The sequence below is a fragment of the Gavia stellata genome, chromosome 21, assembly GCF_030936135.1.
Source record: "Gavia stellata isolate bGavSte3 chromosome 21, bGavSte3.hap2, whole genome shotgun sequence".
In the NCBI taxonomy this organism is placed as follows: Eukaryota; Metazoa; Chordata; class Aves; order Gaviiformes; family Gaviidae; genus Gavia; species Gavia stellata.
Genome location: NC_082614.1, coordinates 4,087,849 through 4,110,458, shown reverse-complemented (window position 1 = coordinate 4,110,458; position 22,610 = coordinate 4,087,849). Strand labels below are relative to the sequence as shown.

General features: G+C 38.4%; 1 protein-coding gene across 1 annotated transcript; it reads right to left on the bottom strand.

Moving 5' to 3' along the window:
- On the bottom strand, positions 1-22,306 carry CCDC60 (coiled-coil domain containing 60). Its single transcript, XM_059827905.1, has 10 exons — positions 22,113-22,306; positions 17,822-17,944; positions 16,784-16,888; positions 14,236-14,326; positions 12,131-12,359; positions 7,071-7,158; positions 5,791-5,913; positions 4,267-4,398; positions 1,500-1,689; positions 1-96 (listed from the first exon to the last, which is right to left on the bottom strand). Exons 1-10 carry the CDS (start codon positions 22,304-22,306, stop codon positions 1-3), a joined length of 1,371 nt encoding a protein of 456 aa, XP_059683888.1.
- Between the last annotated feature and the right edge of the window lie 304 nt (positions 22,307-22,610).

Genomic DNA, 22,610 nt, shown 5'->3' with positions numbered 1-22,610 from the left:
TTAAAAGGAGGACTGTGCACTGAGGGGGGCTATTCTTGTCTGAAACCACTCGCTGAAATCCTCTTCTGGCATCTGCACAATACTTTCACGTACAAACTGAAACAGAAAAAGGTTCTTTCCTGAGTTTTTGATGACAACAAAACAAATGTAATGGCTTCTGCAAACAGTGCTTTATATCACCAAAACATTTGAAAGCAACTTTCAGAACAGCTGGATATGCTCTAAAATGAATTAAAAGGAAAACTCTACAATCTTCATTGCAATTTATATCCTGAATCCTTCCAAGTCAAGTCTTTGTGCTTTAAACTTGCAGCTGTCTTCTACCTACCATTGCAGCACATACATTAAAGCAACTTGAAGTTCAATAGGAACTTCATCTGGAATCTGTCAGTGTCAGCCAGCTCATATTCAGTGATGCTCTTCTTGCTCCTAAAGTGCAACAGTTTCCTTTATCTATTCCAGTCAGAGGGAGCACCAAGGTCCTCCTTCCTCTGTGGCTATTTTTGAAAGACGCATAAATAAGCAGATAGGAGATTCAGCCATGTTGACATGGTTCTCTCTGTTACTATTGCACTAATATGAGGGATCAAAACACAAAGGGAACAGAATGGAAACAGCAAAGAAATAGATCTAAAACCAGCAAGCAACAGAGACATATATTGAACATTAAGGCAAGGCTGCCTCTCTGGTTAGTGACTGTGCAAATTAGGGATCAAGACAAAATGGCTATTTTCATAAGACATCAGGAAAATACAGGTAGTCTGATCTCGACATTTTGGGTGCTAAACCTTTGCCTTTGTAAGGCATGATAACACTCAATACGTGTAAGATGCACAGTGACCTGCGGCCTCTCAGAGATTTCCGTTGGCCTTGTAGATTAGTGGAAATAACTGTGATGAGAACAAAAAACACAAGGTGGCATCATTGCCATTTTTTGTAAGTTAGTTACCTGGTTAGACTACATAGCGGTATACATTCTAAATGTATTCTCTTCTCTTTCTTGTGTCCTTCCTCTCCTACCAATTACTTCTAGAACCACAAGAGCTGAGCCCAACTTAAAATCTTGAGAAGCAGATTTTTTTTTTAATGTTGCTGAAGCAAAACAAAGGTATCTGCAGAGTTCCTGGATCAGCGACATAATACTTTACTTGAATAGCTCATGGATGTAACTACTAGGAATGACAGGCCTTTTCAGGGCACAACAAGTTAATGTTTCTTTTCAAGTGTCCCTAACAATTTATGACAGATGTCACTTTCACTGTGGCGGTAAATAAATCAATGACATAATAAAATTATACTGATTAATAATCCAATGCTTGTCATAACATCTTTCTTCTAAGGAGTTCAAAGTGCCTTGTAAAAGGTGAATAGTAGCATCTTCATTTGGTGAGATCCTAAATGATTTCATCTGGTAACCTTCCACTGCATGAATTTCACCCATAGGTGCCTGCTCTCCCCACCCTCATCACACAGAGAATCAAGAACTGGACTCATCTCACCTCTACAGCTGCAGCAATTTCTGGAGAACACAGCTCCCACATCTGTAGATCAGCCAGAGCCTTAAGAAAGCTGTCTGGATGAATTTTCAAGTCAGGAGTCTTGCCATATTTTTCCAATTTCTTTAAAATTTTCTGTACATAACGGTCACTCTTCACAGACTCTGGGAGTCTGGCAAGCAATACAGGAAACCTTTAGCAGAAAGAAGAACAGCAATAAAAGAAAAGCCCTGGGAACAAATGCATATCTGATTAATAACTCTGGGTTTGCCTGGCATTTCTGCCACTTCACCACCTCCATAACTTCTGCAGAAAAAATGGCTGTTTGGGGAATGCAATGCTCAGTGTAATTCTGAGTGAATAATGTGAAAAAGCTTTACTTTATTGGACTTGTGCACCAATTCCCTTTGCAGGGCATTGAAATAGATGCTTCTTCATTGTTCATTTAAATTTTGGATGACAGACTTGGGTATGAAAGGAAATAATAAAATTCTAACAAATGTTTCCATTTTACTACAGATTTGTCCTCTTCATCTTTCCTCTATTTATTTTGTTTAGCCTCTATGGATTTTCCAGTGGAATCAGTGCCTGATCTGACACACTTTCTGATTCTCTTTACTATCCCTTTTCCCTGTGCTATCATCATTGTCCTCCCTCTACGTGCTGACATAAATCTCACTGATGTAAGTGCACTGTAACATGCAGTCTTTACCATTTCGCTCTGAATATAGGGATTCAGGAGAATTACATGTTACAATAAAAATAAAACTCTTGTGAAAAGAGTGCCTTTTTTTTTAATGCTCTGTATAAATTCTGCAGTGCTGCTTTGACAGTCCTGGAGGCTGATGTTCCAAACCTTTCTAGACTGTGCATGGCTGGAGTGTGCTGTGGCTTTCATTGCAAAGGGCTGAGGATTTAGCAACACCTCAACAGGAAGTGCTGCCTCCTTCCAGTTTAGGATACATGTTACTGGGAAAGGAGAGGAGGGGTGAGGAATTTCCTCCTTAAACTGGTAAAAAAGGAAACATGTAGGTTCTCATCTTCACTAGTGCCAGTTCTACACTCAGTAATGCACTGCTGGTATGGGTATGGCTGTATAGCCAACTCCTTATTATCACTGGCTAGATTACCCAGGTTACCATAATCATGTCACACACAGGCCTTTTATAACCCATCCACACATTAAGATATTTTAGGTAAGAAAGGAAATTATGTTTAGTGTACTCTTATATGGCACTGTTCATATATTATTTTTGGTTTTTTCTCACTTCACAAGAGATTAAGACAACTAGACTGACAGCATATACTAGTAAAATGTTCCTACTGTGATTCAGCTTTCTTGGCAAGGCAGTGTTTGCCAGAGTACAGAAAAAAAACAGACCTATTATAAATGAAACAAGTGGTATGGTGAAAGCAATTTGTCTGTCGTGACTTTGTGCCTCCACAAGGGGGTTGACCAGCCTCGTCAGAGATTTCACTCTTCAGACCCCTCACAGATAGCACTTTGCAGAACAGGTCTGGCATAGAGAGCTATACTTGTCTAACTGTGCTGGCATAGTCAAAGCAAGACAGCCTCCTCACTGCAGAAGCACGATTGTCCTATGAAGGAACAGCAGACTGGTAGTATTATTCTTGCATAGAAGGAAAAAGTAAAAAGCCATATTAGTATAGTCTTCATTATACTCCTGGAGCTTTGTCCAAATTAAGGCTTCTTCTAGCATAACTATTAAGCATAAAAGCAAAACCACATCCACTCCACTTTCAGGCCTTATTTACATGCCACATCTTAAATTTGGGGGACAGCTGGAGCATATATGTTTGACAATTAAAAGCAGAGTTCTGCTAGATAGGCCAAGACTAGGTTTCCTCATTAAGGCTGGGCCACCTACATTTTGGATTGAGATTAGAAATGGACTTTTCATTATTTCAAATTATGAAGGACAGAAGGCTTACTAGCAAGGAGAGCAGAAGAGGGCAGGCTAAAAAAAACCCCAACATTCCATGCAGTTTGCATACTCTGTAATCCCATGTCCAAGGAGTTCTCATGGACAGGGCAGTAGGGAACACGTTGTGAGCTTGCTGAGGTATTCTGGTAGGCTATTTCTAGTGTGTACCTGGAAACTGATCACTGGGTACAACAATATCCTTTCAAAAATAAAACACTAGTAATCTGCATATTTGCTGTACTGGGAAGCATTTAGGTGATTACTCTATTTGCCCTTGTAAGCGTTGCAGTATTATCCATGTGCAGTTCAAAAATTGGCAGGGAAATATTTTTCTTTTTAACATGGATGGACAGCTAGAATCCAAGTCTCCTTTGCCATCAGTTTCAGTACTGTGAATGTTCAGTTCAGTAAGTTGTGAATCTAACCCATGTACATTTATACAATATCTCTCATCTTCAGCATGCAGCATGTTTGACATACTTCCTGGTGCAAGAAGTCTCCTTACGCTGGGGGGTGTGTGAATGCAAGGACTGAGTGCTTTTTGCCCAGTATCACTGGAAAGGAACTCTTCATTATCCCCTTTCTTACCATTTCCAAGTAACCTATTTGCTGAGCAGGCTGAGATCTGCTCCTAGAGATCACATCCATATTTTTGTTGCTACCAGTTTGAAAAGCCTGTATTTCCAGCAACTGATTCAGTGGTTTCTAGTGATACTTTGCTTTGGGGAGAAAAAAAAAGAAAGAAAAAGAGCTTTTTGTACTAAAGACAGAACTCTGGGACCCTGACCATCTCATTTAAACTGAGAGTTTCTGTGCCTCCTTACCAGTTTAGTCCATCTTCACCATGTTCTTTTTTGGCTCTTATGCCCAGCTGTCTTATTCTTTCCATGTCTCTTCTGAAATACTTCAATTGTTTCAAAGCCTGATATTTTTGACAACATCGCTCTTCCTGCCTCCTACAAAAAACCTTAAAAATTAAAACTGTGTTTTAAACATTACCATACTTTTGCATAGTTAACTGGGAAGACATTAAGGCAGGCAGAAATCAATAACTGTGAAGAACACATTGTATGTTCAGTCTGTGGACAGTAATAACAATTTTTGATTTTGCAGTGTTCTGTATACACTCATATTTCTACAAACATATTAAAAAGTGTTTACATTTTATATCAACTCTAGGCCATAGGTAAGAAACAAACTTCAGAACCAAAGCTTTTAAACTGAAATTCAAGCTCCACTTCCTATCAGGTATCCACTGCTTAAAACCAAACAGAATACTGCACAGTGATTTAGGGTAAAATATTATTTAAAATACAACAGAAGAGAGATGGAATAGAGTGACCTGAGCTAGAATTTTGACCCAGAGATTGGGCTCATGAATGCATTCTTATCAAAAGTACTACTGTGTTATAACAAAAATAAAAATCTGCTTTTCTTTCCAATAAATTACTTATACTATATCCTGCCAAACTAAGGCTTCATCTCCAAATGCTGATCAAACAGAACACGCTTGTGTGGCTGTATGGAGAATGGTAAAATAGCTGCAAATAGTTAAGTTTCCATGTGACTTGTCCTTCCATACTGTAGGATGCTGTAGTGATTAGTTCCTTACGCAGTCACAGCAGCTGCTCAGGGAAGAAAACAAGGACCCAGCTCCAGATAAGGAAAGCTCTAGGGACAAAAAAAAAATCTAAGTACAAAACAAAACAGAAGAATAGAAAGAAGGAAGTGAGAGGGGGAAGAAAACTGTGCCTATAGCATCCTTTAGAACAGCAACGTAGAGAAGGATCTCAGGTCTGATGTTTAATGAGATAAAAGAATTTGCACAAACATCACAGATGGATGTTTTGAGTAAAAGGAAAAGGGTGACAAGCTTCAGCTGGTCATCAGGGTAGGAATGTCACTGATCTGGGAAAAGGCCTTGAGAGAGGACATTGCAACCATTACTATGAGAAGAGTCAAAGTGACACTGAAGAACAATACAGTGATCTCTCAACTGAAAACACAACACAGCCATACAGATTGTATGTGGACTGAATTTATTATTCTGTCTTTGGGTGAAAAGAACTACGGTATCCAAAATAAATATAACCAATGTTTTTAGCAAAACTATTTCCAGAAAAGTAATTCAGAAATATCCCAAAACACACAGTGCTGTAAGTATTTAACCTGTAATGTATTTTTTGTACACAGACAAGCATAAAACTTTCTCTCATCATCACTATATTCTTATTTTAATGTCAATCCATATAAATGCATCTTTAAAAGGCCTGAAGACAAGTCCTAAATCTAGTCAGAAGCAAGGTGTGTAGTGTTTTAAGAGTATACAGGAAACAGTCTCTTCCTACCTCTCAAGGCTTGCTAGGGTATTATGTAAACAACAAGCTGCTTCTTCACGTACTGCTGTGAACTTTTGCCTCATATCAGCACACAAGTTAGATTTGCTTTTAATGAAAGAGCTGATATGGCAGCTGCAACTAAAACAACATAGAAAATTGGAATTAGCATCTTGTGGTAACCATTTTGTGGTAAGCACCTGTGTTGCTTAGAATATACAGCGGTGTGAGCCCATGTAAATTTTGAGATCTCCTTATTCTCAGTAAAAATCCAAATTTAATATATTTATAATTTTCTTAATTAATAAAATTATTTCATAAATTTTATTAATTAAAATTAAAAATTAAAAAATTAAAAAATATATATTAAATTTGGATTTTTACCATCTTTCCAGTCACATCCTTCCAGGAAAGTGCCTTCGCATTGCATTAAAATGTACAAAATGTGCTGCAAGGTTTCATTGGCCTGCTCATGTAATAAAATGATCTCTGACATTTGCGTACCAAATGCTTTTCACACATAGCGCTGAGTTTATACAGCATGTAAGGTGCTTCAAAAACAGATTTGTACCCTTACCCCTGCCTTCTGGGCCTCTGCTTCTTTGATATTATACTCTCTTGGTCCTTAATGAGCGGCATGTTTACTCTGTAGTTCTTCTGAGCCACTGCCAACAAACTGTAAGACACAAGCAGCTTTAAAATAGCATACAGTATGCCTTCTTCAGAATCTGAAAAATTCTACAGGTGCTGATAAAACATTCTTAATATTACAGACTTGCTGGAGCTATCCAGGTACAAAATTTATTTCTTTTGACCTCAACTCAAGAGGAAAAAATGCTTCAGCAAAGTCTAATTGTAAGAATGGTTTGTCATGTTGATCTTACGGCGGTGGAAAGCACCACAGAACTGAGTAATGAGGGAACACATCTAATGTAAGCTTAGCTGGGAATGTTATAGAGAGACTACTGAAAAATGCAATGGTAGAAACAGAAACAATTCTACAAGAATAAGATAGAACATCGCTTTTTCTACAAAGCTGCTGGAGCATAAGATCTCTTCTGTTTGCAAAGGCAAGATTCATAGGCTATTTTTCAGAAAATACATACTGCTTGCACAGCAGTAAAATGGGCTCTGCCACCAATGCAAAAAAATGTAAATGTCATCTGAATTCACTGAGTGCTGAATTCATTTTGGGGGGTGGGGGATGGAGAGAGAGAACAAAAAGAAAGGCATAGGCTCTGTCCAGATGAGTTGCTTCTCCTAGTCATTCAGAAACCCATTAGGCAACGTACCGTTGCAGTACAGCCTTAACCATATCTTCTTGTTTATGGACATCTTTTGACACGTCTTCACATGTTATCTGGATGCTTTTCTGTAGGGCTGATAAAAAAATTTCTGTAAAAACATGCCAACTCAATAGAGCATTCCTCTCTTCCTTGCAGAGAGGATGCCATATATGCTGGCCTGAATGAGACATCCTAAAGAAACCTGCTATTTAGTATTTCTAAAAAAAAATAAAATCAAAGTTTCTTCAAAATGTAGCTTTTTAAAGAGGTTTCAAGATAGGTACCCAAATATGAATACACCCAATTCATTAATCACTTTTGAAAACATAAGCTTTGTTCTTTCAGCTGTGAAAAAACCCCATCAAGCAGAAGACACTAAATATTTTTTACATTAGATGCTTATAAAAATATTGTATTAGAAGAATGGGTAGATTTGAACAAACTATGCAGAAAGTCTATTTTCAGTTATTGTACTGTGCTGTTAGCATTCTACTGGCATAACTGTCAAGTCTTCTGAATTTTTAAGTCTACTGTATTACTTTGCTATTCTTCTTTTAAATGTCATATGGAATTTAATACATTTAACATCAACAGGTATCTAATTACCTCTCTGTGTCTCCTTATCAGCATCTACTAAAACTTAAGACATGTCCTCAAGTAGCCCTTCATTAGCTATAGTTTCCAGATTATCCACCTTTGAGCAGATCTCTCTCACTAATAACACTCTTTACTCTTCCTGCCTTCCACTAATGTGAATGCTTATATTCTCCTCTCCCTTGAATACCTGGAAAGCCAATTTAACTCACTGCTTTCCTTCAAATTCACATCTTTGTTTTCCTTCCCACTGCTGTTTCATTCCTGCTTTGATGCCAACCCCTTAGAGAGACACTGAGACGGCCATCTTTTCTGCATTATTCCATCCAATCACTCATGCAGTAAAACAACTGTCACACTTGTTATTAAAAATCCCAGTGCTAGCTGTCAAATTCCAAGTCATCCTCTGAAGTGCTCAATATGTCCTACATGGTAATAAGTGACATTTTACTGAGCACTCAACACCTTAAAATTGTAATCCCCAAATTCAAAAGGTCCTTTTCCTACATTTTTGTGAAGCACCACATGCAGTATAATAGAAAATGACTGCTGAATGTTGACTGTGTTAAATAACAGCACAAACTATTTCTACTTGTTAAAAGTAGTTTGTTTAGACTGGATATTAGGAAAAATTTCTTTACTGAGAGAGTGGTGAAGCATTGGAACAGGCTGCCCAGGGAGGTGGTGGAGTCACCGTCACTGGAGGCGTTCAAAAAAAGTGTAGACATGGCATTGCGGGACACGGTTTAGCGGGCATGGTGGTGTTGGGTTGATGGTTGGACTTGATGATCTTACATACAGGTCTTTTCCAACCTTAGTTTTTCTGTCATGTACAGATTTGAATATTATATTGTGAATTTAGAAATGTCAGACATGGATGGAACAAGTTGCTGAGCACCAGCTAATAGGCTAAAATTTTAAGAACCATGCTTATAATTAAGATCCTCTATTAGCTGTGGCCAGGTGAGTTTTGAGAGTGCCAAGGTCCCAGTCAGAAATTCCTAAGTTCTAGCACTGACTAGTTCTAATGATGGCTCCACTGTGACCCCTACTATTCTCAAAGTGTAAGCCTGTAAGATGCTGGCTATGCCGCTGGACCTTCCAGAGCTCTAGAGCTGGGGAGCAGTTTGAATACAAGGGCTGAGCCCCCACAGGGTCTGGAACCTGACATCGATATGGGCAGGGAGCCTCTGCTTAGACTGAGCTAAGGCTGCACACAAATCTCATCTGTTCTTGGCATGCAGTGTCATGAAGAACTTCTTAGAAGAAACCAGTGCTTTCTATTTATGGTTACCATTTGGGCAGATTGAGCAGCCGGATATCTGAAACCCATCTACTCTGCAGATAATGGTGCTTTGGGGGAAGAGGGCTATACTAAGCAGCAGCTGCATTTGATGTTTTCTCCAAGATCTGTTGAGTTGTCTAAAGCCAGTCCTGGAAGCAGTCCTCTTGGCAGATTTTGGAGGAAGATGACAGGAAGCAAACTAGGGCTAATACCACAAAGATACAGCTCCTCTTTTTGGCTGATCAACAGAAACAGAGGGCACAATACCTCTCTGCCCTCCATTTACTAGCATTAGAACCTGTTCCAATTCTCCATCTGGAGAAACTGGGAAAACAAATACTCAAGCTCGTCCATATTCGTAATATTTTTGAAATATTAACCTCCATAGCTGTGAGCTAGTCAGACATTAATTAGAAAACAGAAAAACAGCAAAGAATGTAGTAATTTCACCTGACCTTGATTTCTATGCCTTAGTTAATAATCTGTGAAATGGGGTACTAATATTTACTTGTTTTGCAGGGATCTAACTATGATAAATCAATTGAAAAGACATTGATCAATCCCAAAGAAAAGCCCCAAATTCAGGTATAAGTTCTATAATGAAGATCCTTTGCACAAGTATTTATACCTCCTCTTTTAAAAGTATTTTTTTGACTGAGAATTCAAAGCTAAACTGTGGCTGGAAAGCTTCGGGGATAAAAATCCAGTTAGTGTTTAATCTCTCAGATACAGGTCTCATTTTACTTCTCGGCGTGAAGAAAATATATGTCATTTGAACTGATCTGGATACACACATTCTTCATTACACAGTAACCATGAAAAATTAGGCTTACATTTAGATCATATCGTCTCTGTTTGCACAAAAAGAGATTTTTTTAAAATGTGGTGAAGAAAGCAAGCTTAGAACACTAATCTGCTTTGTAAAACCTTTGACTGATTAGGTGGGGACTGGACGATAAATGAGACTACCTCAGCAGTGACCTATGGTTATACCACAGCTACAAGGACTGCAGCTTCCATGTTTACCTTTGTCAACATGATGTCACATTTAAACTTTTGGACTAGTACAGGTCCTCATTCAGCCAACAGCACTGAAAAATCAAATTTGTATAAGCAGACATTCTACAGCAGCAGTCCCCAAACAACAGCATCTAAATTACGGTTGGATGAAAGGCTTTATATTGAGTTACAAATTCTTTCCTTAAAAGAAATCTTTCTGTTAGAGTCACATTCAGCTGTATCTACTGATTAGCTGCCTACTATAGATTCTCTTTCCCACTTTTGAACTATATACGTATATGCATACATGTGGGTTAGAGTTGTGTGTGCTCTCAAAATTATGTCTGTATGAGTTACATGAAGTTTTGTGAATTTAGGGTGTAAGGCTACCAGGCAGCTGTACTTGTAATTAATTTCTGATTTGTCCATGAAGCATCCTATAATCAGAATCCTGGATTAAACATGATTCTAGCCGCTTCAGAATTCATTACAGAATCCAACCTTTGCTACAGAGCTGCCCTGCAGAAAATAACTTTCCATATTTTTTAGAGCTAGGAACATAATCCTTGAGAGGACCAGTCCTTGAGGGGACCAGACTGGTAACTCAGGCCAGTCCCCTGCAATCACAGGCAATCATGTGATAGATGTTGTTCCAAAGGGTACACAAAACGTCCTTCCCATGCATCACACATACCGCAAGATATTTCTTCATGTCCCACAGCAAACAGAGGCTCCCAGCTGTTACTGCTCTCAAAATTATTTTCAAATCTCATCTCACACACAAACCAATTGTTCACCTACATCTCTAAAGAAATTGCTTGGAATTATAGCTTTGAATTCTCCACTATTCCCATTCATGTCACAGGAAGGCCATTCATCTGTGCTTAGTGCCATGGACAGCAGCAGCTGCATAGGTAGTATCTGATATTAGCGCAAGCTTTCTGATATATCTACCCAGTTTCTGGCAGTCTGAACCTAAAGGTCTTTCAGACCCAGAGAATGTGTCCATTCCTGTACATTTAAGAGCAATTAATTGTTTTTTCTTCTATTCATTTAATTGGTTTTGCACTTGAATATACTTCCAGCAATATATTGTAGCAATGAATTCCTAAGTTTAAGCATGCATTGCATGAAAACACTTCCCATTGTTTTAAACTTTCTGCCAGATAATTTAATTTGGTGTCCCATAAATCTGTTGTCAAGGGAACTTGTGAATAACCACTCTCTAATCGCCTTCTTCCATGCACTTCATGATGTTACAGAGATCTGTCACAACCTTGTATTTAGCTGTTTTTCTGCACTGAAGAGCCCTAGTCTTTTTAATTGGTTCTCATCTGGAAGCTACTCTGTATCTCTAACATACCTCACCACATTTTTTCCCCGTCAAATTTTACCACTTCTGATACCAGCCTGTCTGAATTGCAAGGACCAGAACTGAAGAAGCACATACAAAACATTTGTATTTTTGCATAACAAGTTTTCTGCTTTGTCTTCCATTTCATTCTTAGGGTCCTTTTTGCCTTTTTGATAGCTACTGAACATTCACAGAACTATCCCAAATGACTCCAAGAGCTCCTTCCCGAGTAGTAATTTAGAGTCTAGGAGAGCATGTCAGCCTAATAATGATAATATGAATATCAATTAAAAGAAAATCAGCAGTACTAAATGCTAACATGCTTTTCTGGTCCAGCTTTACTTAAAAGGAAAGCAAAAAACTTAAGCTTTGTAGTGAAATGCATTGCAGAGCTAACAGATAAACTATTCTGTCAGGTCTATCAAGTGCAGGTAATCACTGATAGATGAGTAGGAGGAATACCGAGTAAGAAACCCTTAAGTTAAACAGAACCCCCTAAGTTAGACAGACACATATTCAGTGGATCAGTTGGTTATGGCAGAGAACAGTTTCACTGTTTTCACCTCCTCCTGGACCTTATAGATGTGGATGACAGTCTGATTATACAACTACTGTAACTGAGTATTATTTAAAACTCTTACTTAATATTCACATGGGATTATATTGTCTTTAAAACAATTTGCTAAGGGGGAGGGCACAGAGAGACTTGTACAACATTCCATATGCCTGAAGAGAAATATACTGGTACATCTAGCAGTATCTTTGAAGTAGGTTCTCCCTAGCAACACTGAAAGCAAATCCATTTGATATTGGCAGTCAAGAAAAGTAACTTACAGGGGAAAAGAGGTTGTTGTTCTTTAGCTTGTGTTGACTCACTCATAACATCAGATGAAGCTATATTAATACTGACGACGTCTTCAGAGCAAAGTGCAGTGGAAGTTACGCTGCCACAGGGGGTTTGACCCTGGGGAGATGACTGACTGCTAAGCTGAGAGATGCCTGGAGTAGATATCTTGTTTATCTTCCTGCTAAGTGGACTGCATCGTGCTTTCCAGGTGCATTTCTGTACCTAGAAGAAAAAAATGAATAGGAAGGAAGGGGTTTTATAGATGTTTGACAAAAAAGAATTGTATTTCTGTAACTAACTCCAATATTAGATCCTTCTGGTCCTCCTATAACCTCAGATTTTTCTCCAGTGACTTCAAACAAGCTAGTGATTTCTTGGGTAGGACCTCCTTCATTTTGTTATCTTTCTTCAATACTCCTCTGCTACTGCATTAATGCCAACAGATTAAGCTAATTTGTAAACAAGTAACACTGCAGCAGCAGAGAGAGTTGGTAATAGAGCAACACTCTCATGTACGGGGAAGAATAGGTCACAGTGGTTTGATAAATGTTCAAGTCTCCTCCCAACACCCAATAACCTGGCAGATGAATTTCCTGTGTCAGGATTGTAAAACCGAAGTCTGAAAGCAGACTGAATTCTGCAGGCTTGATAATCAGAACAATATGTATTATAACACAAGTACCCCTGAAGGAATCCAATATTTCCACTAGAAGTTTCATATCAAATATGAAAAGCAGTCTTCAAGTAATAGTAGCGTAAATGACAAAGAAAATTGTCATTAATTCAGGGAGGAAAAAAAGTCTCAGCAATGTAAATGCCAAAAGACACATCAGGACTGACAGGCACTTTGGTTTCTTCTGCTTATGTTCATTTGGACCTGACTTCAAAGAACTGTTAAGACTGTATGGAAAAAAAAAAATCAGAAAGCTTCATATTTTAAAGAACAGAATTGTTTTATGGGACTTGCTGACTTTCCCTCTCTGTTTGCTAACAGCAGGAAGAATATTTGCATAAAACCACAATCTTTGTCTTTAAAAGTTTCACAACTTTTGCTACTTATTCCCCCCACAGAAATAAATCTTCTATTCCCCAACAGAAATCATAATCTTCTGTTGAATCATTTTAATTATTATGTCATGAGGGTACAAGCTGCAGGTGTTGACAAACAAGAGCAAATAGCCTGCATGTAACAACAGCTCATATTTCTAGGAGTGCCTCACCTGGGGTTCTAAAAGCACTTTACAAAACTTGTTTAATTTAGCCTTATAGGGGGCAAAGCAAGGAACTAAAAGCTTAAGGAAACTGCTGAAGATCAATGTGTAAGATGTGCTACAGAGTGAGAAACCCACTGGTTCTTTATTGAATTCCCCTAATTATACTCTTAAGGATCACTCATTCCCCCTTCATTTTCCTCCAGTCACATCAGCAGTTTCAGAAAGAAAAGTCTTTCCGTGGTTTCAGAAAGATAATAAAATAGTTACCAAGTGTTACAGATAATTTTCTAGTGTTTAATTTCTGCTCAGGTATTAACTTTTTTTTCTTTTAAAGGCTTTCTTCTGAATTGCTTTTCTCCTTTCCTTTGGCCTTGCTTTGAATCTGGTGAGTGAATCCCGCTTTCTTTAAAGCCCTCAACATTTAGAATTTGTTTCCAAATTTAGCTTTAAATTCTATGTAAAAAGACAACCAAGCAAATCATGACCAGAATTTACTAGAATAAGGCCTCCAGCATACCAGTCTGAAATCCCCATTTGACTGGAAAAGACCTGTTTGTGTGAACAGGTACTGCTACGTGACTCTGGGTCATAAAAAGGGGGCAAATGCAAACAAGAGGCTAGTTATGTTTTAAGCTGAATATTTAATTCTTCCCACATCAGTACTTATGACTAAGACCAAGCCACAGTTTCAATCAGCTATATACTGCTCTTCCTATTACCTGGTATCAAATCGTTATTCTTCAAAACCTAGAGACAAGTACTCTGCAGTCACAAGATTCAGAGCATAAAATGTGGTCTCAGGGAGTTCAATTAAGCAACAGAACAAACAATTGAAAAGTTGGATTAGGTCCCAAGGAAGAAATTAACAACGCAGTTACCTTTCTGTTTGTAATAAAGAGCTCCCACATATATGTTGTTATCTTTTCCTCTTCGATTTCTTTTACTGTTTTTTTACAACCACCAGGGTCCCTAAGTGAAAACAATTTAATTAGTTTTCCATTTTGAGTGTCATGCTTTTATTATAAGTTCTTCTAAGAAACGCAATAAATGGAGAGTAAATGGTGGCTGACCACTACTATGATGTCTACCTTTGCTTGTAAGAAATGGAAAGACAATGCAAGGTGTATAAGCCATGAGTATGTTATAGTCACAAGTGAAGAAGAACCTAAAGAAAGCACAGTCATCCTACAAACTATCATACATGTACTGGGCCAGATTATTCTCTCAACTTCCTCTGTGCAAGTACTAAAGAATTTTGTCCAGCACAGGAAGATTTCCTGGATACAAATGACAGCAGGTTCATATGAGTTGGATTTTTCAGTGCTGGCTGAGTGAGGACTAGTCCAAAAGTTTAAATGTTATATCATGTTGACAAAGGTAAACATGGAAGCTGCAGTCCTTGCAGCTGTGGTATAACAACAGGTCACTGCTGAGGTAGTCTCATTTATCATTCAGTCCCCACCTAATCAGTCAAAGGTTTTAAAAGCAGATTGGTGTTCTAAGCTTGCTTTCTTCACCACATTTTATAAAATCTCTTTTTGTGCAGAGACGATATGATCTAAACGTACTAAATGTAAGCCTAATTTTTCATGGTTACTGTGTAATGAAGAATGTGTGTATCCAGATCAGTTCAAATGACATTGAGGGAGAGGAGCGGTGGTTAGAGACAGCAATAGAGAGCAGAAGGAAGTATGCAACAAAAGATTGCACTAGTTCAGAACCTGGAAATTAATCCAGAGCCTTATGCATTTATACTCTGCTGTCAGCCTGCCCTGTATCTATGAGACTTGCTGACAAACTGGTTCTTTTATCCAAGTCTATTGGTTGGTCCTCATGTGTAAAGGGGTGAAAAACCCATCCACAATCCATACTGGACTGATTCTCTCCTCCAATTTATCAGGCTAATTCTATATAATGCTACTCTGCCACCTCTTTTATACATAGGCACAGTTTTTCTTGACTGAGGGTATACAGAGAGAACAGAACAGCTTTGAAGAACTCTGCCCTGCAAATCAGAGCATAAACTGCTCACTGTTTTACCAAACACCCATGAATAATTTAAAAATACATGTTATGACAACATGATTATACTGACTAGAAGTGTTGGGAACTTAAATTAATACTTACTTTTAACAGTATAAAAGTTCAGAAACAATCCATCTTTTACAAGTACCCATCACTGTCATACATAATTGACAGAATAGAACCAGCTACTAAATATCACTTAAAAGCTGGCTTTGTTCTGTAATTACAATGTATATGGGATTTCTGTTGAGTTCACTGGGATAACCCTCCAAGGGAAGGCTATGGGAATACACATACATGTATTACTATATGTATTTAATTTCCATAATTATTAACCAAAAGAGAAAAAGAAAAAAAACAACTGAATTTGGCTGGGATAGCACAGTATTTTCCTCCTAGTTCTGCAACCTGCAATAATAGAGGACCATGCTGTGCTACTGATTTGACTGTACAACTCACAGAATCACTACGGTTGGAAAAGACCTGTAAGATCATCAAGTCCAACCTGGAGAAAAAAACAAAAAAACCCCAAAAAACCACACACACCCCACACCAAAAACCCACCACACAACAACAACAAGCCACAACCCACCCAACACCACACAGCACCATGTCCATCAAGCTACATCCCACAATGCCACATCCACACGCTCCTTGAATATCTCCAGGGAGGGTGACTCTACCACCTCCCTGGGCAGCCTATTCCAATGTTTCACCACTCTCTCAGTGAAGAACTTTTTCCTAATATCTAGCCTGAACCTCCCCTGGCGCAACTTGAGGCCATTTCCTCTAGTCCTGTCACTAGTCACTTGGGAGAAGAGACCAGCACCCAGCTCTCTGCAACCCCCTTTCAGGTAGTTGTAGAGAGCGATAAGGTCTCCCCTCAGCCTCCTCTTCTCCAGGCTAAACAACCCCAGCTCCCTCAGCCGCTCCTCATAAGACTTGTGTTCCAGACCCCTCACCAGCTTCGTCGCCCTTCTCTGGACACGCTCCAGCACCTCAATGTCTTTCTTGTAGTGAGGGGCCCAAAACTGAACACAGTATTCGAGGTGCGGCCTCACCAGAGCCAAGTACAGAGGCATGATCACCTCCCTGCTCCTGCTGGCCACACCATTTCTGATACAGGCCAGGATGCCGTTGGCCTTCTTGGCCACCTGGGCACACTGCTGGCTCATATTCAGCCGGCTGTCGATCAACACCCCCAGGTCCTTTTCTGCGGGGGAGCTCCCTGCTGACTGCATGGGTGCAAAGTTGATGCAAAATTTGTTTATGTTGCATGGTACAGAATTAATAACATTTCACTCATATAGTTATTACTTGAAAGAAGAGAAACAACAACATATAAAGAACAAAAGCTCCCAAACTCGCCATTCCATCTACTATCATGCATTGAGCACATACGCTGGATTCCAACACGTTAATATGGAATGCATCGAACTGTTGGATTCAAGAGTCAAAGCTTCCAAAAGCCAATGTATGGCGCACAGCTGTCGGAAAAGATGCTCACTGCAAAGAAGAGAAACAAATGTGTTATAGTATAGAGTCAGGGAAGCAGTCAGATTGGCATCATGTTGGCTGAAATAGACACATTTAAGCATTTCCATAGCAGATGGTTTTTTTCATTGTCCCAGTGAATTCTAGACACCTCTCCAGGTTTTTGTAATGTTAATACATAACTCTGAATCCTGAAAGCATATTTTTGGATGTGAAATTTTTCAATGGACTTATCTTGGTGATGTGCTCAGTGCTCTGATACCTATGAGGATTCCAGCATTTATCCTTTAATGGTATGGATTCTTACGGTTTTTGGATTCTACAGAAGCTTCTAAGTTTTGCGTTTAACAAAAAGCAGTGTGTGAGTTTAAGATGTTGGACCCATCTTTTTCTGAACTAAGATTATCTTTGGCATTTTAGTTTATTCCACATGCAAATTTGGTGAGCAATTGGGTTAATGAACTTAGAACAGACCAGACAGCGTGTATTAATGACTAATACAAAATATAGAAGCGTACACAGTACACATACTCTCTTGTCCCTCTCTCTTTTGTAGACCTACTTTTTTTAATTAAGCAAATTAAATTTTAATTTTTATAGTCTTTCCTTAAAACGAGCCTAATCTTGACAGCTATGCCACATAAGCAAATCTTATGCAACTCAGTCAGAATTTGCTGACTTGAGATCAGCAAGGCAAATGACGTGTGTTTGTGTACATGCGCACAAAGTATTCAGTAACTCATTAGGATTCAATCATTTAAAGTTAGAATTTAACAGTTACTATTAGCAAAGACAGACTATTTCACCACAAACTTCTGAAATTCTCAGGATATGTCTTTACCAGTTGAACAGCAGCTCTAGGTATGTGTTATGGGTCTGCATTGCTGTAAATTTTGCTTATGTCCTACCAAGGAGGGCAGGACATAAATCTGCCTGCAAATATACCGTTTTGCTCCAGGGGGGCTTGGAATCAAGACACTTGTATGAACAGGAGTGAAAGACCGTAAGGTCATCTTTTTTTTCTTCTTCCCTGACTTCCTCAGGTGGTTGCGTTCTGTTAGAGAGCAACTGTGGGAAAGGACAAAGACTGAAATTAAAAAAGGAGTGTGTGAAATAAAGACATTGCCAATAAAACTGTTTTTTGCGTTCACATCACCACACTCCCTCTTCTCCTCCTTACACTAAAAAAATCCTTAGGTGTATTTCTAAATTGTTAATTACTGCATTTATTATAATTTATTAATATTACAAATCTGTTACTTATGTTTACCAGGATATATAATTATTATTTCTAATATGTTTATGGTACTTTATAAATATGCTATTATTTGTATTTACATATTTATACTACTACTTGTTATTAGCAATTAAGCATTTATGAGAAATCAAATTTGCAGGCAGATGAAAAGTAGTGACTGATTTGTTTTGAGAAAAGATGCAAGGTACTGCTTACGTTCCATTACACTTGTTTTCTGCTGGTATCATGCCAATGGAGTCAGTAGGATTGTATACACATGAGGCCAAAGTTTCAAGATGTGCCTGTAAAATTCTGTTCAATTTTTGCTGGGTTAACATATTGTATGCACAGAAAACAATAAAGATTAAGTCGAAAAGATTTACCCCAATTTAAAAAAAAAAAAAAGAGTCTTGAGTGCTGGCCAAACCAATGTAACAGATTTTTTTTTTAAATAGTCTGTGAGCACTGTTTTTTCACTGCCACAAGCCTGTTTAGCCATTTACACCTGTGCAAAGTGTTTACAAAATGCTACCAAGAAAAGGAGATGTTTACAGCTCTTTTTCCCAAATGTAAATAACTACCTGCACCTGGTGTTGGACAATGGAGATTCAAGCTTAATAAGCACAGTGAGATATTGTAGCCTTCATATAGCAATAATATACAGAAGACAGGATGTCTACACAGAAAATATAACATGAACTATTGTATGCTGGCTCATAAATTAGTATAAAACTGAAATGATACTGGCCATAAAAAATAGTGAGAGGTTAACTGAGATCAGAGTGGGTGAGTCTTAAAGCTATATGCAGATTTCTTTAGCAGAGACTTCCTAGATGAATGAATGATTCTGGATTAACATGTCCTTTCTAGATCTGAAGCAGTTTGGGGATGTCAGCTTACTATTGCCTGCTATGAACTAGCAAATAGTTGGAACAAGGGCTAAGGAGCATGTGCCCCAAGCATTCCGTTGATACAAGTTTTCTAAAGCAAAGCAGCAACTGTGAATAGTACATAAAACACTGGCCAGGCATCTCAGCACTATTTTTAAATAGAGATCAACATGCCTATTTTCTTCAGCTAATTAAGAAGTGAATAAACTTACACATTGTTTTGTCTAACAAAGGAGATAGCCAACAAAGATATAAGCTGCCAGGTGTTCCTGCTGTCCCAAAAGAAATTTCTTACACAAAACCTCAAGAAGTGGTCATTCAGTCATTCAGAAGTACCATTCAGATAATCTTAGATAAATTGTAACTGCAAATTTGTACTTATTACAGATGATCTGACACATGAATTCCACAGACTTTGTTGTTCAAAACATGTCTGTTTTGTGCTTCCTCAAATCACACTTCCAATTTCCTCTTCTCTGTAGTTCTAACAAAAGAACAGAATGCCAGAATAGACAGTGGGACCATTGTATACACACTGAAGTGTTTGACAGAGTCCATATTCCTAGTAATGAGGGATAACTGAACTTTATTTCTACTTTGTCTACTGTTATGATAAGAAGCTGTTACCTAGTTTAGAGTATTGATACACTTAAAATAATTGATAACACAATTAAATGCTACAACTTACGTAACAGCAGTAGAAAAAGTCCTAGTAGAGGCTTAATATTTGCTGCTGTCCTACAGGGAAAAAGGAAGGGGGATGTGAAAGACCTACATCCATCACTGGGATCTGTGCATGGAAAATCATGCCAACAGTTTCAGCAGCCGTGAAAGACTAAAGCCAGACATCATCTGTTAAAAAGACACTTTGTGCCCCAGCAGTTTAACACTGCTTCAGAGCTTTTCTTGTTCTATGAAGTTCTTAATTTTTGAAGTCAGCACTGTGAAAGCTAGGAGTGAAGTAAGTCTCCACAACACATAATGAGCTGTATTTTGTTCCTAGACTCCCCCCTGCCCACTTTAAACTGTACACCACTGCAGACAAGCATATGTATAGCAGCACACAGCTGGCACTAACACATGCTGGCAGAGTTCCTGCATGTATGTAAACCACATTGGCAGGTGTGCCTTCACTCATTCCAACTGTCCCAAGTCACACATTTCTTGTTTCACACGTGTTTCATTGCATACTCCTGTCCCACCCAACACATCCTGGAGTTGAGAATATTCTCCATAAGACTCCCCAATTTTGACATCTGATTATAAGTGTAATGATTTCCCTCTTAGAAATGTTGGCAGATGTTAGAGGTCTTTCCTCTAAAAATGAAGTTAAACTTTCAATTCATATTAGTTTTAAGCAACACGTTGAAAATATTAAAGGACATCAGGTTTCCACTAGGAACTTTTGCTAGTGTAGATTTTTAGGTTAGTTGTAAGATTTTCTTAATTTTTTTATAACAGGCAAAACCCCTGGTGCAGATGTAGGATTACAGTGGCTTTGTCAGTATTCACCCACAAGCCTGGTATACTCTGTACCAGTAAAAGCTTTTTTTTTTACTGCTAGGAGAAGCTGTACCTAAATGAAGATAATTTTGCTTATGCATGTATACCTTCATAAAGGAAAGAGGAATTTCAAATCTTTTTAGGTCAGCCTTTCTGAAGAAAGAAGCCTTTCCTTACAGAAGAAAATAAATTACTTCAATAGTCTGAATGGTCACCATAATAAAGGCAATGGTATTTTTCATATGTGTAATCAATTATTTGTCTGCAATAAAAATGGATTAGCTGAGTTACAGGTAGATAGAACAGTTACATATCAAAAAGAATAATAAGCACAGAGTTTAGAAAAAGCTTTTAGGGAGGTTCTTATGTATTCAATTTTTTTATCTTTTTAAATTACACAATCTTGTTTACTCAAAGTGTTCATGTGGCCTTCATTAACCTAGGATCAAAGTGCTTCATTGTGCCATTTAAATAATACAGCTGTAGGTGACTTGAACAAGTAAGGAGAAAGTTATAGATGACACAGACATTAGAGGCTAAGATTCCAACATACTTTGACTAATACCCTATGCCTTTTCTCCTTCTATCTCTCAGTAATATTCTATTCCTTTCCCACCTTTTCTAGCTATTCAGTTAGTGACCATTGAGAATGCTGGATATTACTGTAGTAAATATGAAACTTTTCTGTTCAGAATCTCTCAGCCTGTCTGCTACTTGTTTGCTTTTTGGTCTGGGTTTCATACTAACAGGAAAGATTTTATTTATTTGTTAATAATGGTTATATATTGTTGTCCCACTTTATAACTAGGGTGTGATTGCCTCTCAGATGACTCTGGAGATGGAGTTGTCCAAGTTGAGAGTCAGTTCATGGAAGAAAGGTGAATGAGAGGAAGCTGGTACCTGGGAGTGAAAAAAGCCACAGCAAACTGTTGAGAAAAGACTGTTAGAGATAGATGAGCTTTTGATACAATGATGCTCCAAAGGTGCGTAACCTCTACAAGAGCTACTCTGTCCTGCTGAGCAAGTAATTTAATCATCTCATCACCTAGTGAGGGTTGACAAACAGAAGACAACTACAGCATTACAACAGGCATTAGAGGTGCACTGAAAAGATCATCGTGAACCAAAGGATTGAAGACTATCTAATGACAGAAATGAGATAAAACCTGAAGAAGGTAGTAAGTAATAGGTCTGAACTAGCGAAGAAACCCACTCTGCAAGCTAAACCACTTATTCTGCTGAATGCAATTCTTTTTTATTCTTAATGCTGGGGTCCCATTGTGGGAACAAAAGCATGGCACAAACTCACTAGGCCTCCTCCTTTTCTCCTCAGAGAATCAGTTCTGAGTTGGCTATGAAACCTCTCCTGAGTTCACTAACCTTCTGCCTTCTACACTTCCTCCTTTTTAAACAGTCACTCAAGCATTTTTTTCCACGCTTGCTAAGTTTACAGCTGCTCACTTACCCATATTTTAAGCATTTTTTCTTTCTAGTTCACACAAGTAGTAATATTCTGCCTCAATACGAAGTAATGGCAGAAACTGGAAATTGTCGCTTTTTAAAACCACTGCCCTCAAACCACCAAAAGGCCTCTCAGCTGACTTACGTGTTTATTTCTTCCTCTGACTCCTCTGCATCGGAGGAGTATCTGGGTGGCCGGAACTCAGTTCTCCATCTTGTGCCCTGAGCCTGCTGGGCTGCTTTCAGCATGTTCTTCCTCTCCAGTGATTCTTGGTGAAGTATGTGAAAGTATTCTCTACCTTGCTTCACAGAATTGATATGATGCCTGCCAAAAATCATCACAAATTGGTCAGTGTATTAAAGACACACTATCAAATTGATTCATTTCTCTGTTGCCCACCAACTTAGTTTTTAACAGAGATTTCACATTCTTCAATATTCAAGAGTTCAACATTAGTATTTCCTTCTGCAGTATGACAACAAAGGACAACAATTCCCCAGTATGAACTGAGACATCTTTCCCTTATCTTTTTCAGCACCGCACAGGTTAACTATTGGATGTCTTGAACTCAGCATCACTTTGTCCACTACTTGATTTAAGAACTCCCTGCCTAATTCTAATTTATAGCAGCCAATTGACCAC

What these genes read in the sequence shown, in the direction of transcription:
- CCDC60 (XM_059827905.1), bottom strand. Translation starts at nt 22,306, where the DNA reads ATGATTTTTGGCAGGCATCATATCAATTCTGTGAAGCAAGGTAGAGAA. An exon ending in AGCCCCCCTGGAGCAAAACG is followed by an intron (nt 16,889 to 17,821) that starts GTATATTTGCAG and finishes TCTTCTTTGCAG; the next exon opens with TGAGCATCTTTTCCGACAGC. An exon ending in TTAACGTGTTGGAATCCAGC is followed by an intron (nt 14,327 to 16,783) that starts GTATGTGCTCAA and finishes GTTTTCACTTAG; the next exon opens with GGACCCTGGTGGTTGTAAAA.